Below are 13,291 nucleotides of genomic sequence, written 5' to 3' on the forward strand. Positions count from 1 at the left end.
CCGGTTACTTTTAGACCTCCACCCCAGATCACACCTCAATCCAACCCACTTCTCCAAAGTGGGCTGGCTCAGGGTGGAGGACAGAGTAAAACAACTTGCACTGAGCCTGGTCTATAAAATACGCTACACCTCCTTGATACCGAAGTACATGTAAAACTACTTCCTTAACGTAAATGACCGCCATAACCACAACACCAGGGGGAGCTCCACAAACCACGTTAAACCCAGATTCCGATCTAACAAAGGTCTTAACTCATTCTCTTTCTATCCCACATCAATGTGGAATGCACTCCCAACAGGTATAAAAGTAAGTGCATCTCTATATTCCTTCAAAACCGCTCTAAAACAACACCTCCAGGCAACTTCAACACTTTACTAATACCCTCCTCCATTCACATCCCATCTCCCCGGATTATAAACAACTCAAATGTACTTCTAATGTATATACTTGTTCTTATGCTATGTGAACTCACTATGTTCTCTGCTGGCTGTACATATCCTACTAAATAAGACCTACACTGTTTCAATGTCCACATTTCTCTGTTGATGCAATTGTTGATGACTGAAGTTCTGATATCAACCAAAGCTCCTCATCCCACCCCCCGGATTGTAAATAATGTAAATAATTCAATGTACATACTATGATGATTAACTTGTGTGATGACTGTATTATGCTGATAGTATATATTTGTACCATGAATTGATTAACGTGGACCCCGACTTAAACAAGTTGAAAAACTTTTTGGGGTGTTACCATTTAGTGGTCAATTGTACGGAATATGTACTGTACTGTGCAAACTACTAATAAAAGTATCAATCAATCAATCAATCAAACAAGAACACATACATTAGAGGCCAAAAGTTTGGACACACCTTCTCATTCAATGCGTTGTCTTTATTTTCATGACTATTTACATTGTTTTTTTAGATCAGGGGTCCCCAAACTAGGGCCCGCCAGTGTTCGAGATCTGGCCCGTAGGAAGTCCCAAGTTAATTTTTTTTTTTAATCTGTCCTTTCTAATCCATTTTCTACTTCTTGTTGCTTGTTACTCTGAGTCTCCTAGCCGCTCAGGCAAAACACATTGTCTTAAAATGCATTTTCCAATCGATGCGCTGTCCGCCTCCGCTTGGGATGGTTTCCTGCTGGCTCCGCTGTGAACGGGACTCTCGCTGCTGTGTTGGATCCGCTTTGGACTGGACTCTCGCGACTGTGTTGGATCCATTATGGATTGAACTTTCACAGTATCATGTTAGACCCGCTCGACATCCATTGCTTTCCTCCTCTCCAAGGTTCTCATAGTCATCATTGTCACCGACGTCCCACTGGGTGTGAGTTTTCCTTGCCCTTATGTGGGCCTACCGAGGATGTCGTGGTGGTTTGTGCAGCCCTTTGAGACACTAGTGATTTAGGGCTATATAAGTAAACATTGATTGATGATTGATATCATATATATATTCATATATATATATTTAGGTTACGAATCTTTGGGTGTCCCACGATTCGATTCAATATCGATTCTTGGGGTCGCGATTCGATCATATATCGATTTTTTTCGATTCAGCGCGATTCTCGATTCAAAAACTATATTTTTTCGATTCAAAAGGATTCTGTATTCATTCAATACATAGGATTTCAGCAGGATCTCCCCCAGTCTGCTGACATGCTAGCAGAGTAGTAGATTTTTTTTAAAAAGCTTTTATAATTGTAAAGGACAGTGTTTTATCAACTGATTGCAATAATGTAAATTTGTTTTAACTATTAAACGAACCAAAAATATGACTTATTTTATCTTTGTGAAAACATTGGACACAGTGTGTTGTCAAGCTTATGAGATGCGATGCAAGTGTAAGCCACTGTGACACTATTGTTCTCTTTTATTATTTTTATAAATGTCTAATGATAATGTCAATGAGGGATTTTTAATCACTGCTATGCTGAAATTATAACTAATATTGATACTGTTGTTGATAATATCCATTTTTGTTTCACTACTTTTGGTTTGTTCTGTGTCGTGTTTGTGTCTCCTCTCAATTGCTCTGTTTATTGCAGTTCTGAGTGTTGCTGGGTTAGGTTCGGTTTTGGAATTGGATTGCATTGTTATGGTATTGCTGTGTATTGTTATGTTGGATTGATAAAAAAAATATATATATAAAATAAATTTAAAAAAATAATAATAAAAAAAAAAAGAGAGAATCGATTCTGAATTGTACAACGTAAGAATCGCGATTCAAATTCGAATAGATTTTTTCCCACACCCCTAATATGTATATATATATATATATATATATATATATATATATATATATATATATATACAGCCCGGCCCCCGGCCAAACTATTTTAACCTAATGTGGCCCCCGGGTCAAAAAGTTTGGGGACTCCTGTAAGTATTGTTAGTGATTTTTACATGTTTTTTAGAGGGCTTTTTTAGCCCGACACTTGCCTTATTTCACGACTTAGAATGCATGGGGGTAAAAAAAATACATATGTGTTTTTGTCTTATTGTGAATGTTAGGCACAATTCCAAAAAAGTGCAGCTCTCCTATAAAGCCAAAGTCTGTATAAAGACCTACAAAACTTAACTTTTACAAAGTGATGCAGCAGCTCGCCGCTTCAGTATGGTGCATAAACTTGTTAGCGCTCTGCGGCTAAAAAAAAATAGTTCCTTGCTATAACAACAACAATATCGCTAATACTTAGTTAATATTCAGTTCGCAAAATATAAATCAAGTATTGTTAGTGATTTTTACACGTTTTTTTTACAGGGCTTTGTTAGCCCGATATTTGCCGTATTTCACGACGTAGAATGCATGAAAAAAAAAATGCATACGTGTTCTTGTCTTATTTTGAATGATAGGCAAAATTCCAAAAAAGTGCAGCTCTCCTTTAAAGGGGAACATTATCACCAGACCTATGTAAGCGTCAATATATACCTTGATGGTGCAGAAAAAAGACCATCTATTTTTTTAACCGATTTCCGAACTCTAAATGGGTGAATTTTGGCGAATTAAACGCCTTTCTGTTTATCGCGCTGGAGGCGATGACGTCAGAATGTGACGTCGCCGAGGTAACACACCCATTTTCATTTTCAATACATTACAAACACCGGGTCTCAGCTCTGTTATTTTCAGTTTTTTGGACTATTTTTTTGGAACCTTGGAGACATCATGCCTCGTCGGTGTGTTGTCGGAGGGTGTAACAACACTAACAGGGAGGGATTCAAGTTGCACCACTGGCCCGGAGATGCCAAAGTGTCTGCCGCCAGACCCCCATTGAATGTGCCAAAGTGTCTCCACATTTTACCGGCGATGCTAAGGCAGACATGGCACAGAGATGTATGGATAACCTGCAAATGCATTTGCAACGATAGTCAACGAAATCACAAAGGTGAGTTTTGTTGATGTTGACTGCCAGCTAATCGATGCTAACATGCTATGCTAATCGATGCTAACATGCTATTTACCGGCGGTGCTAAAGCAGACATGGCACAGAGATGTATGGATAACCTGCAGATGCATTTGCAACTATATCACGTTTCCTTCCACCCTCATTTAATGCGAAACAAACACTTACCAATCGACGGATTTAAGTTGCTCCCGTGTCAAAAGATGCGAAAGTCCTGATATTTGGTCCGCACATTTTACCGGCGTTGCTAACGCAGCTATTCGGCCATGCTATGGCTATGAATAGCGTCAATTTTTTTTTTTTCTAAGATGGCGCTGCTGTAGTGGCTGCTGTAGGCAGGAGCTCTGTGCTCTTGTGTCATCCTTTTGTGTTTCCCTCTTGTTTTCATGTCTTATTATATTTTTTTGCCTTTTGGTTCGGGTCGCTTTGGGACTGTGTGACAAGGGGTGCCACTTTCGTGACCTCTGTGGTGCTTTTTTTGTGGACTTCTGGATCTGCCTCCTGGGAGCCTTTTGGCCATGGACACCAGCTGCTGGGTCTCTGCCACACCGGAGTCTGTTTGGAGGGACTGGAGGAGATGCGGATGAGGGGACAGGGCTGCAGAGTTTGGAGGGACTGGAGGAGATGCGGATGAGGGGACAGGGCTGCGGAGCTGGCACTGAGCGCTGGGACGGAGAGGCTTCGCGGTGTCTTGGCTGGGTGAGCAGGTGTCGGACACCTCAGTCTCCTTGGACGTATCATCGCTCATCCATGCGGACTGGACACTGGCCGAGAGTGGAGTCGGCTGTCCTGGTTGCTTTGTTGGGTCTGCTCCTGTCTCTGGCCATGCTCCCTCCACCCCAGCAGACGATGGCGTGGAACACCGCAGAGGCCACCACAGTGGATATGTTTCTTTTACTTTTTATTCATAGCTGTATGTAGAAGTGTCTGGTTGTATCTGCTGCTTTAATGTCTTTAATGTCCTGTGTGTTTTTTGATGTTTGATGTTTCCCTCTTACACACATGGAAGAGGGATGTGTACTATGGCTATGAGTTGTTTTTGGGGTTTTTTTTGTTTTTTTTTCCCTTGGCCTCAGTCCGCACCTCCTCTCCAGGGCCCAGGCTAAGATTGATTTTTTTTATTTTATCTTAATCTTCTATTTTTTTTTTCTCCCCCCCCTTGTTTACCTTTATCTCATCTTTTTTGTAAGGGGCGCTGGAAGCCGGCAGACCCGTCAGCGATCCTGTTCTGTCTCCCTGTAATGTTTGTCTAAACTTGAATGGGATTGTGCTGAAATTTTTAATTTTCCTGAAGGAACTCTCCTGACGGAATAAATAAAGTACTATCTAATCTAATCTAATCTAATCTAATCTAATAGCTATTTGCTCAATAGCTTTAGTTTCTTCTTCAATACTTTCATACTCCAACCATCTGTTTCAATACATGCGTAATCTGTTGAATCGCTTAAACCGCTGAAATCCGAGTCTGAATCCGAGCTAATGTCGCTATATCTTGCTGTGGTATTCCCATTGTTTGTTTACATTGGCAGCACTGTATGACGTCACAGGGAAATGGCCAGTGTCTTCGCAAAGAGCCGAAAATAAGGCACTTTAAAGCTTTATTTAGGGATATTCCGAAACCGGCAAAATTTTGAAAAAAAATTCAAAAAATACAACAAGCCACTGGGAACTGATTTTTATTGTTTTTAACCCTTTTGAAATTGTGATAATGTTCCCCTTTAAAGCCAAACACTGTATAAAAACCTGCAAAACTTAACATGACGCCTTTACAAAATAATAAAGTTCTTGTGTTGCAAAGGGTTCTGGACATTTCTGGAAACTTTCCATGGAAAGTTTAGACGGGATATTTGGGGAAACATTCAAAGTTGGACTCTTTTCCATGTGAATGAAGGAGTTATTTTATGAAACTGTCATCTTTGTATTTGTTTTGCTTTTTTTTTTTTTACTAGCTAAACACCACTGCAATAGGTCAGGAGCATCAACCCCAGAGCAGTAATGGAGTCCCAATTCCCTCACTGAACTTGAGCATGATTTTAGTCAATATTAATGCCTTCACAGTGCATGTGGCCTAAGTTGCTGCAATTTTCCTGTGTAAGTAGTTTACATTTGACATAAAAACACCTCTCTAAACCACAAACAGGGTAGTAAACAATGTGTTAATGCAGCTTACGAAGTTGCACAGTTATATGTTGCATGTTATTGTATTTCTCACACACTGCCTTCAAATTGCCTTTACTTTAATAGAAACACAGTATATCCCTGCTTTGCTGCTTTGCACTGGGTTGGCGTGATATTGAATATCAGACCGATATCAGCCAAAAAAACATGTCGTATGATATCGGCTTGCATCTAAAACAGGGGTCTCAAACTCAATTTACCTGGGTGCAACTGGATGGAGAGTCCAGGTGAAGCTGGGCCGCAAGAAAAGATTTCTTGGAAAACCCACACCAAACAAGAATGACAAACACATTTCGGGAGAACATCCGCACCGTAACACAACAGAACAAATACCCAGAATCCCTTGCAGCACTAACTCTTCCGAGACGCTATAATATACACCCCCGCTTCCTCTGCCCCCCCCCCCACCTCAACCCCGCCCCCCAACACCACCCACCTCAACCTCCTCATGCTCTCTCAGAAAGAGCATATCCCAAATTCCAAGCTACTTTTTTGAGGCCTGTTCAAAAAAATAGTGCACTTTGTGACCTCAATAATAAATATGGCAGTGCCATGTTGGCATTTTTTTCCCATAACTTGAGTTGATTTATTTTTGGAAAACCTTGTTACATTGTTTAATGCATCCAGCGGGGCATCACAACAAAATTAGGCATAATAATGTGTTAATTCCACAACTGTATATCTCGGTATCGGTTGATATCGGATTCGGTAATTAACAGTTGGACAATATCGGATATCGGCAAAGAAGCCATTATCAGCCATCTCTAATCATAACCAATATTGCCAAGACAGGGTAGCACAAGAACGGAGACAGATGGTCTCCAGGGGTCTTGCTAAGTTGGTAACCGTAATCTTTCTTGCTGCGTCTTCTAATTCTCTGGCAGACCAGTCGGAAAAACAATCTGGATGGTTCGCTTCCCCTTTGTTCCGGATGACACAATGTCAAATATTTCCAAAAACAATTTGAAATGTGGACTCGTCAGACCACAGAACACTTTTCCACTTTGCATCAGTCCATCTTAGATGATCTCGGGCCCAGAGAAGCCGGCGGCGTTTCTGGATGTTGTTGATAAATGGCTTTCGCTTTGCATAGTAGAGCTTTAACTTGCACTTACAGATGTAGCAACCAACTGTATTTAGTGACAGTGGTTGTCTGAAGTATTCCTGAGCCCATGTGGTGATATCCTTTAGAGATTGATGTCGGTTTTTGAGACAGCGCCATCTGAGGGATCGAAGGTCACGGTCATTCAATGTTGGTTTCCGGCCATGCCGCTTACGTGGAGTGATTTCTCCAGCTTCTCTGAACCTTTTGATGATATTATGGACCGTAGATGTTGAAATCCCTAAATTTCTTGCAATTGCACTTTGAGAAACGTTGTTCTTAAACTGTTTGACTATTTGCTCACGCAGTTGTGGACAAAGGGGTGTACCTCGCCCCATCCTTTCTTGTGAAAGACCGAGCATTTTTTTGGGAAGCTGTTTTTATACCCAATCACGGCACCCACCTGTTCCCAATTAGCCTGCACACCTGTGGGGTGTTCCAAATAAGTGTTTGATGAGCATTCCTCAACTTTATCAGTATTTATTTCCACCTTTCCCAACTTCTCTGTCACATGTAGCTGGCCTCAAACTCTAAAGTTTGAACATCAAACCCATATTCAAGTGAATATGGGTTGAAAATGATTAGCAAATCATTGCATTCCATTTATATTTACATCTAACACAATTTCCCAACTCATATGGAAACGGGGTTTGTATGCTGTATGGGAAACACTGAGTTGACAATGTAAACACACTTAATGTTTGATTGATCGATTGATACTTTTATTAGTAGATTGCACAGTACAGTACATATTCCGTACAATTGACCACTGAATGGTAACACCCGAATAAGTTTTTCAACTTTTTTAAGTCGGGGTCCACGTTAATCAATTCATGGTAAGTAGTGGATGTCAATTGACCATGCAGGTGTACTGTCCATCAGTAGAATGTGACGTCTGACTGTTTAAAACTGAGAACTGATTCCATCTCCTTCAGCTCTGAAAACACCGGCTGCCTTCCATGAGCGTATTCACACCTTGGAGCGAGCCAGGGTAAGACCAGGATCACCCCTCAACCTTTTTTTTTGCATCAATGTGTTTCCTCTTTGCTAACTTTTTGTTCCATCCATCAGAAAGGAAACCTTCTGAAACACAAACTGTGCAGCAGAGCCGCACGCTCCCAGCTGGCCCGCATGCACATCTTGCAAGGTAGCCAGCCGTCCTCATGCAAGTCGGCGAAATGTAAACAAATAACACTGCCGTTTTTCGTGCTGCGTTTGTGCCGCAAAACATTTTGCGTGTGCCATTACTTTTTTCAAGTTATTCTAAAATACGTTTTTTTTTACTAGCTTGTAAGAATCTCCCTAAACTTGTCCCATTTGTTTGTGTTGTGTTGCGATAATGTTTTGTCTGTCTTGTGTAGTTTTATGTATGCACTTGGGGATATTGAATTGAATTGAATTATATTTATATAGCGCTTTTTCTCTAGTGACTCAAAGCGCTTTTACAAAGTGAAACCCAATATCTAATTTTTTACATTTAAACCAGTGTGGGTGGCACTGGGAGCAGGTGGGTAAAGTGTCTTGCCCAAGGACACAACGGCAGTGACTAGGATGGCGGAAGCGGGAATCGAACCTGCAACCCTCAAGTTGCTGACACGGCCGCTCTACCAACCGAGCTATACCGCTCCTGGATAGGTTGATTGGCAACACTAAATTGGCCCTAGTGTGTGAATGTGAAGTTGTCAATGCGTGGACTTTGGGGTTTGTTTTCCCGGGAGGCAAAGGAAAGTTGGCGCGGGCAAGGCGTGAAGGTAGGGACGTACTTATTTATTACTATTAAAAAAAGGAACAAAAGGCGGAACTACAAAAACTTGGCTAATAAAACAAAAAGTTGCACAAAGGCAGAAGCTATGAACATGAAACAAAACTCGATAACTGGGACATAAAAAAATAACAAAAACTTACGTGGCATGGTAATAAGCAAAACTATGGACAGTAGGAGTGTGGGAAAAAAATCAATCCTCGGAATCGATTCTCATTTTTAAAAAATCTATTTTTTTTTCAATCCAACAAAACAATACACAGCAATACCATAACAATGCAAAATCCAATTCCAAACCCGAACCTGACCCAGCAACACTCAGAACTGCAATAAACAGAGCAATTGAGAGGAGACAACCAAAAGTTGTGAAACAAAAATGAATATTATCAACAACAGTATCAATATTAGTTATAATTTCAGCATAGCAGTGATTAAAAATCCCTCATTGACATTATCATTAGACATTTGTAAAAATAAAAAAAAAAGAACAATAGTGTCACAGTGGCTTACACTTGCATCGCATCTCATAAGCTTGACAACACACTGTGTCCAATGTTTTCACAAAGATAAAATAAGTCATATATTTGGTTTGTTTAATAGTTAAAACAAATTTACATTATTGCAATCAGTTGATAAAACATTGTCCTTTACAATTATAAAAGCTTTTTACAAAAACCTACTACTCTGTTAGCATGTCAGCAGACTGGGGTAGATCCTGCTGAAATCCTATGTATTGAATGAATACAGAATCGTTTTGAATCGGAAAAATATCGTTTTTGAATCGAGAATCGTGTTCAATTGAAAAAAAATCGACATTGAATCGAATCGTGACCCCAAGAATCGATATTGAATCGAATCGTGGGACACCCAAAGATTCACAGCCCTAATGGACAGTATCAGACGTGGCATGGCATGAAGTGAACAGACGTAAAGTCTCCAGGCTGACTTCTTGGCAACTTTCGGTTTTAAATAGTAGTTACATGATTCGTGAAAACAGGTGCGTGACTCCAAATGTGAAACAGGTGAAACTAATGGTTGCTATGGTGACAAACCAAGAGTGAAAAACCAGGAACTGAGTGACCAAAAACCAAACAGAACATGACTTAAACCAAAACATGATCACAGACATGACAAAAGTGAAGTGAATTATGTTTATATAGTGCTTTCCATAGTGAAACCCAATATCTAAGTTACATTTAAACCAGGGTGGGTGGCACTGGGAGCAGGTGGGTAAAGTGTCTTGCCCAAGGACACAACGGCAGTGACTAGGATGGCGGAAGCGGGAATCGAACCTGGAGCCCTAAAGTCGCTGGCACGGCCACTCTACTCAATACCGCCCCAATGTGAGGGCTGACTTCTTGGCAACTTTCGATTTTAAATAGTAGTTACATGATTCGTGAAAACAGGTGCGTGACTCCAAATGTGAAACAGGTGAAACTAATGGTTGCTATGGTGACAAACCAAGAGTGAAAAACCAGGAACTGCGTGTCCAAAAACCAAACAGAACATGACTTAAACCCAAACATGATCACAGACATGACAGAAGTGAAGTGAATTATATTTATATAGCGCTTTTCTCTAGTGACTCAAAGCGCTTTCCATAGTGAAACCCAATATCTAAGTTACATTTAAACCAGGGTGGGTGGCACAGGGTGGGTAAAGTGTCTTGCCCAAGGACACAACGGCAGTGACTAGGATGGCGGAAGCGGGAATCGAACCTGCAGCCCTCAAGTCGCTGGCACGGCCACTCTACTCAATACCGCCCCAATGTGAGGGCTGACTTTTTGGCAACTTTCGATTTTAAATAGTAGTTACATGATTCGTGAAAACAGGTGCGTGACTCCAAATGTGAAACAGGTGAAACTAATGGTTGCTATGGTGACAAAACAAGAGTGAAAAACCAGGAACTGAGTGTCCAAAAACCAAACAGAACATGACTTAAACCCAAACATGATCACAGACATGACAGAAGTGAAGTGAATTATATTTATATAGCGCTTTCCATAGTGAAACCCAATATCTAAGTTACATTTAAACCAGTGTGGGTGGCACTGGGAGCAGGTGGGTAAAGTGTCTTGCCCAAGGACACAACGGCAGTGACTAGGATGGCGGAAGCGGGAATCGAACCTGGAGCCCTCAAGTTGCTGGCACGGCCACTCTACCCAATACCGCCCCAATGTGAGTGTGAATGTTGTCTGTCTATCTGTGTTGGCCCTGTGATGAGGTGGCAACTTGTCCAGGGTGTACCCCGCCTTCCGCCCGAATGCAGCTGAGATAGGCTCCAGCAGCCCCGCCCACCCCGCGACCCCAAAAGGGACAAGCGGTAGCAAATGGATGGATAGATGGAACATGTTATTACTCATACCAGCTCTTCCTCCCAGGGAATTTAAGTTACTGGTTAATCCCAACTTCTTTTGACTGATTGATTAATTGAAACTTTTATTAGTAGCTTGCACAGTTCAGTACATATTCCGTACAATTGACCACTAAATAGTAACACCCGAATAAGTTTTTCAACTTGTTTAAGTCGGGGTCCATGTTAATCAATTCATGGCATATATGCTGAGTCAGAAGGACCAGAATTGGAATATTTTCAAGTTTTACTGAAGTTTCAGGAGAACAACCCGGACCAATACATTCATGCCGGCTTCTCAAGTTGTTCTGCAGGGTATCCGCGGATCTTTAAAAAGTTTTAGAAAGTCTTAAATTCATGTATCTAAAATTAAGGCCTTAAAAAGTATTACATATATTAGAAAATTTCTAAAATGGTCTTGAATTCAGTACTCAATGGTCTTAAATTGTCGGGCGATTTAAAAAAAAAAAAATCGGTTTGCATCTAAAACAGGGGTCTCAAACTCAATTTACCTGGGGGCCACTGAATGGAGAGTCAGGATGAGGCTGGGCTGCAAGAAAAGATTTCTTAAAAAACACACACCAAACAAGAATGACAAACACATTTCGGGAGAACCTCCACACCGTAACACAACATAAACACAACAGAACAAATACCCAGAATCCCTTTCAGTAAAAGCTATGGCACGTTTTTGAGTAAAAGTGAGTGATTTCAGCTCACTCGTTTTTTCTTTGTATCTCTTCAAGAGATACAAAGAAAAAATGAGTGAGTTGAAAAAAATAGAGGCAGAACTCGTGAATGAGAACAGCCAGCTGAAGCTCAACAGAGGCTCATTTGAGTGTGTGTTCAGTGTTTTGTTGTTGATGTTATAATACTGTTTTGCACTATTATTGACCAAATGTAATTTATTTTTACCCTCACCTCGGTTTTTATGTTTTTACTGGTGTTGGTTTGTTTGTTTTGTATGTCAAAGTTTTTGGATCTCTCCAGGTTTTTGATAAGCTGTTTGGCAGAGTGGTGCTTATCAGTTTGTTTATTAACAAACATACAATAAGTAAACTTGACTGATTGTCATTGAGGTTGTAGTACAGTGGGATCCCCAACCATCGCTTGTATTTATTGATTTTTTTATTATTTTTTTCGGTCTTAAATTTCATTCAAGGTGGCATTAAAAAGGTCTTAAAAAGTCTTAAATTTGACTTGCTGAAACCTGCAGACACCCTGTTCTGGCATTCCAAAGGGAAAAACACACACTTTTCAGAGAAAAGAAAGCCCTCCTCCACTAACCTGGGATCTGAAGACAAAGAGAGACTAGTAGAATGCACAAAGGAAAAAGTACTAGCTACTCTAAACATGGCTGTGTAAAAAAGGACAAACTCTAAAACACATCAGCATCCTTCAACACCCCCCACCCCCATCTTGGCAAAACCGCTCCAAACTTGTCCAATTTCTTTGTGGTACGTTGGTGCTGCTACTTTTTTTCGTCTCTCATGTTATTAAAGTTTTATTTTTCATAACACATCCCATGACATAAAAACTAATAGTTAAACCAGACCCGAGCAAATTAAGCTTTTCAATCTGGCCCGCCGGAAATTCCCAAATACTTTTTTTTTTAGATCTTTAAGAGGGAACCTGTAGCTGCCATTATGATGTGCGGTAGAGATGCGCGGATAGGCAATTATATCATCCGCAACCGCATCACTAAAGTCGTCATCCACCTGAACCAACATTTTATCAGAACCGCAACCACCCGCCCGTTGTTGAATATCCGGAGTCGGCGACCTTTACCACTAAAAGAGCTAGTTTGACCCGTGTCACAAAGTAAAGAAGGCAATGGCTCCCATTGCCACTAACGTTCTCGCGAATATCCGGTGGTGATTATATAGATAACGGGAATAAGGGAGTGTTGTGAAGCCATTGCCTTTGACACCTTCAACAACATGTACGAACCGTTTGCCAGTCCAGCAACATGTTGTATGCAGCTTACGCAAACACATGTACAAGATTGAAGGGCATACTGGGTGATACAGAGTACACTGATGGTTGTGATATAAACAATTTTAACCCTCTCACTAATATGCGCCACGCTGTGAAGCCACACCAAACAAGAATGACAAGCACATTTCGGGAAAACATCCTTACAGTAACACAACATAAATGCAACACAACAAATACCCAGAATCCTTTGCATCCGTGACAAATCCTGAATATACTTAGCGCGCCCAACCCCGCCCACCTTACCGACGCATGATTGATGGAAACTTTTATTAGTAGATTGCACAGTACAGTACATAATCCGTACAATTGACCACTAAATGGTAACACCCGAATACGTTTTTCAACTTGTTTAAGTCGGGGGTCCACGTTAATCAATTCATGGTACGAATATATACTATCAGCATAATATGGTTGTACTTGTATAGCGCTTTTCTACCCCTTTTTAAGGAGCCCAAAGCGCTTTGACGGTATTCCTACATTCACCCATTCACA

General features: G+C 40.8%; 1 protein-coding gene across 4 annotated transcripts in view; it reads left to right on the forward strand.

The window, feature by feature from the left end:
* The window catches only part of mrtfbb (myocardin related transcription factor Bb), a 257,515-nt gene that overhangs the window by 218,543 nt on the left and 25,681 nt on the right, over positions 1-13,291 (forward strand). For 3 of the 4 annotated variants that reach the window (XM_061905325.1, XM_061905324.1, XM_061905327.1), the window contains 2 exons: positions 7,622-7,677; positions 7,758-7,833. The exons of the other annotated variant lie outside the window; for it this stretch is intronic. In XM_061905325.1, the coding sequence (XP_061761309.1) occupies positions 7,622-7,677; positions 7,758-7,833 (132 nt within the window). The remainder of the gene's footprint in view (positions 1-7,621; positions 7,678-7,757; positions 7,834-13,291) is intronic. 4 annotated transcript variants of the gene reach the window in all.

This window comes from Nerophis ophidion, linkage group LG07 (genome assembly GCF_033978795.1).
Source record: "Nerophis ophidion isolate RoL-2023_Sa linkage group LG07, RoL_Noph_v1.0, whole genome shotgun sequence".
Lineage (NCBI taxonomy): Eukaryota > Metazoa > Chordata > Actinopteri > Syngnathiformes > Syngnathidae > Nerophis > Nerophis ophidion.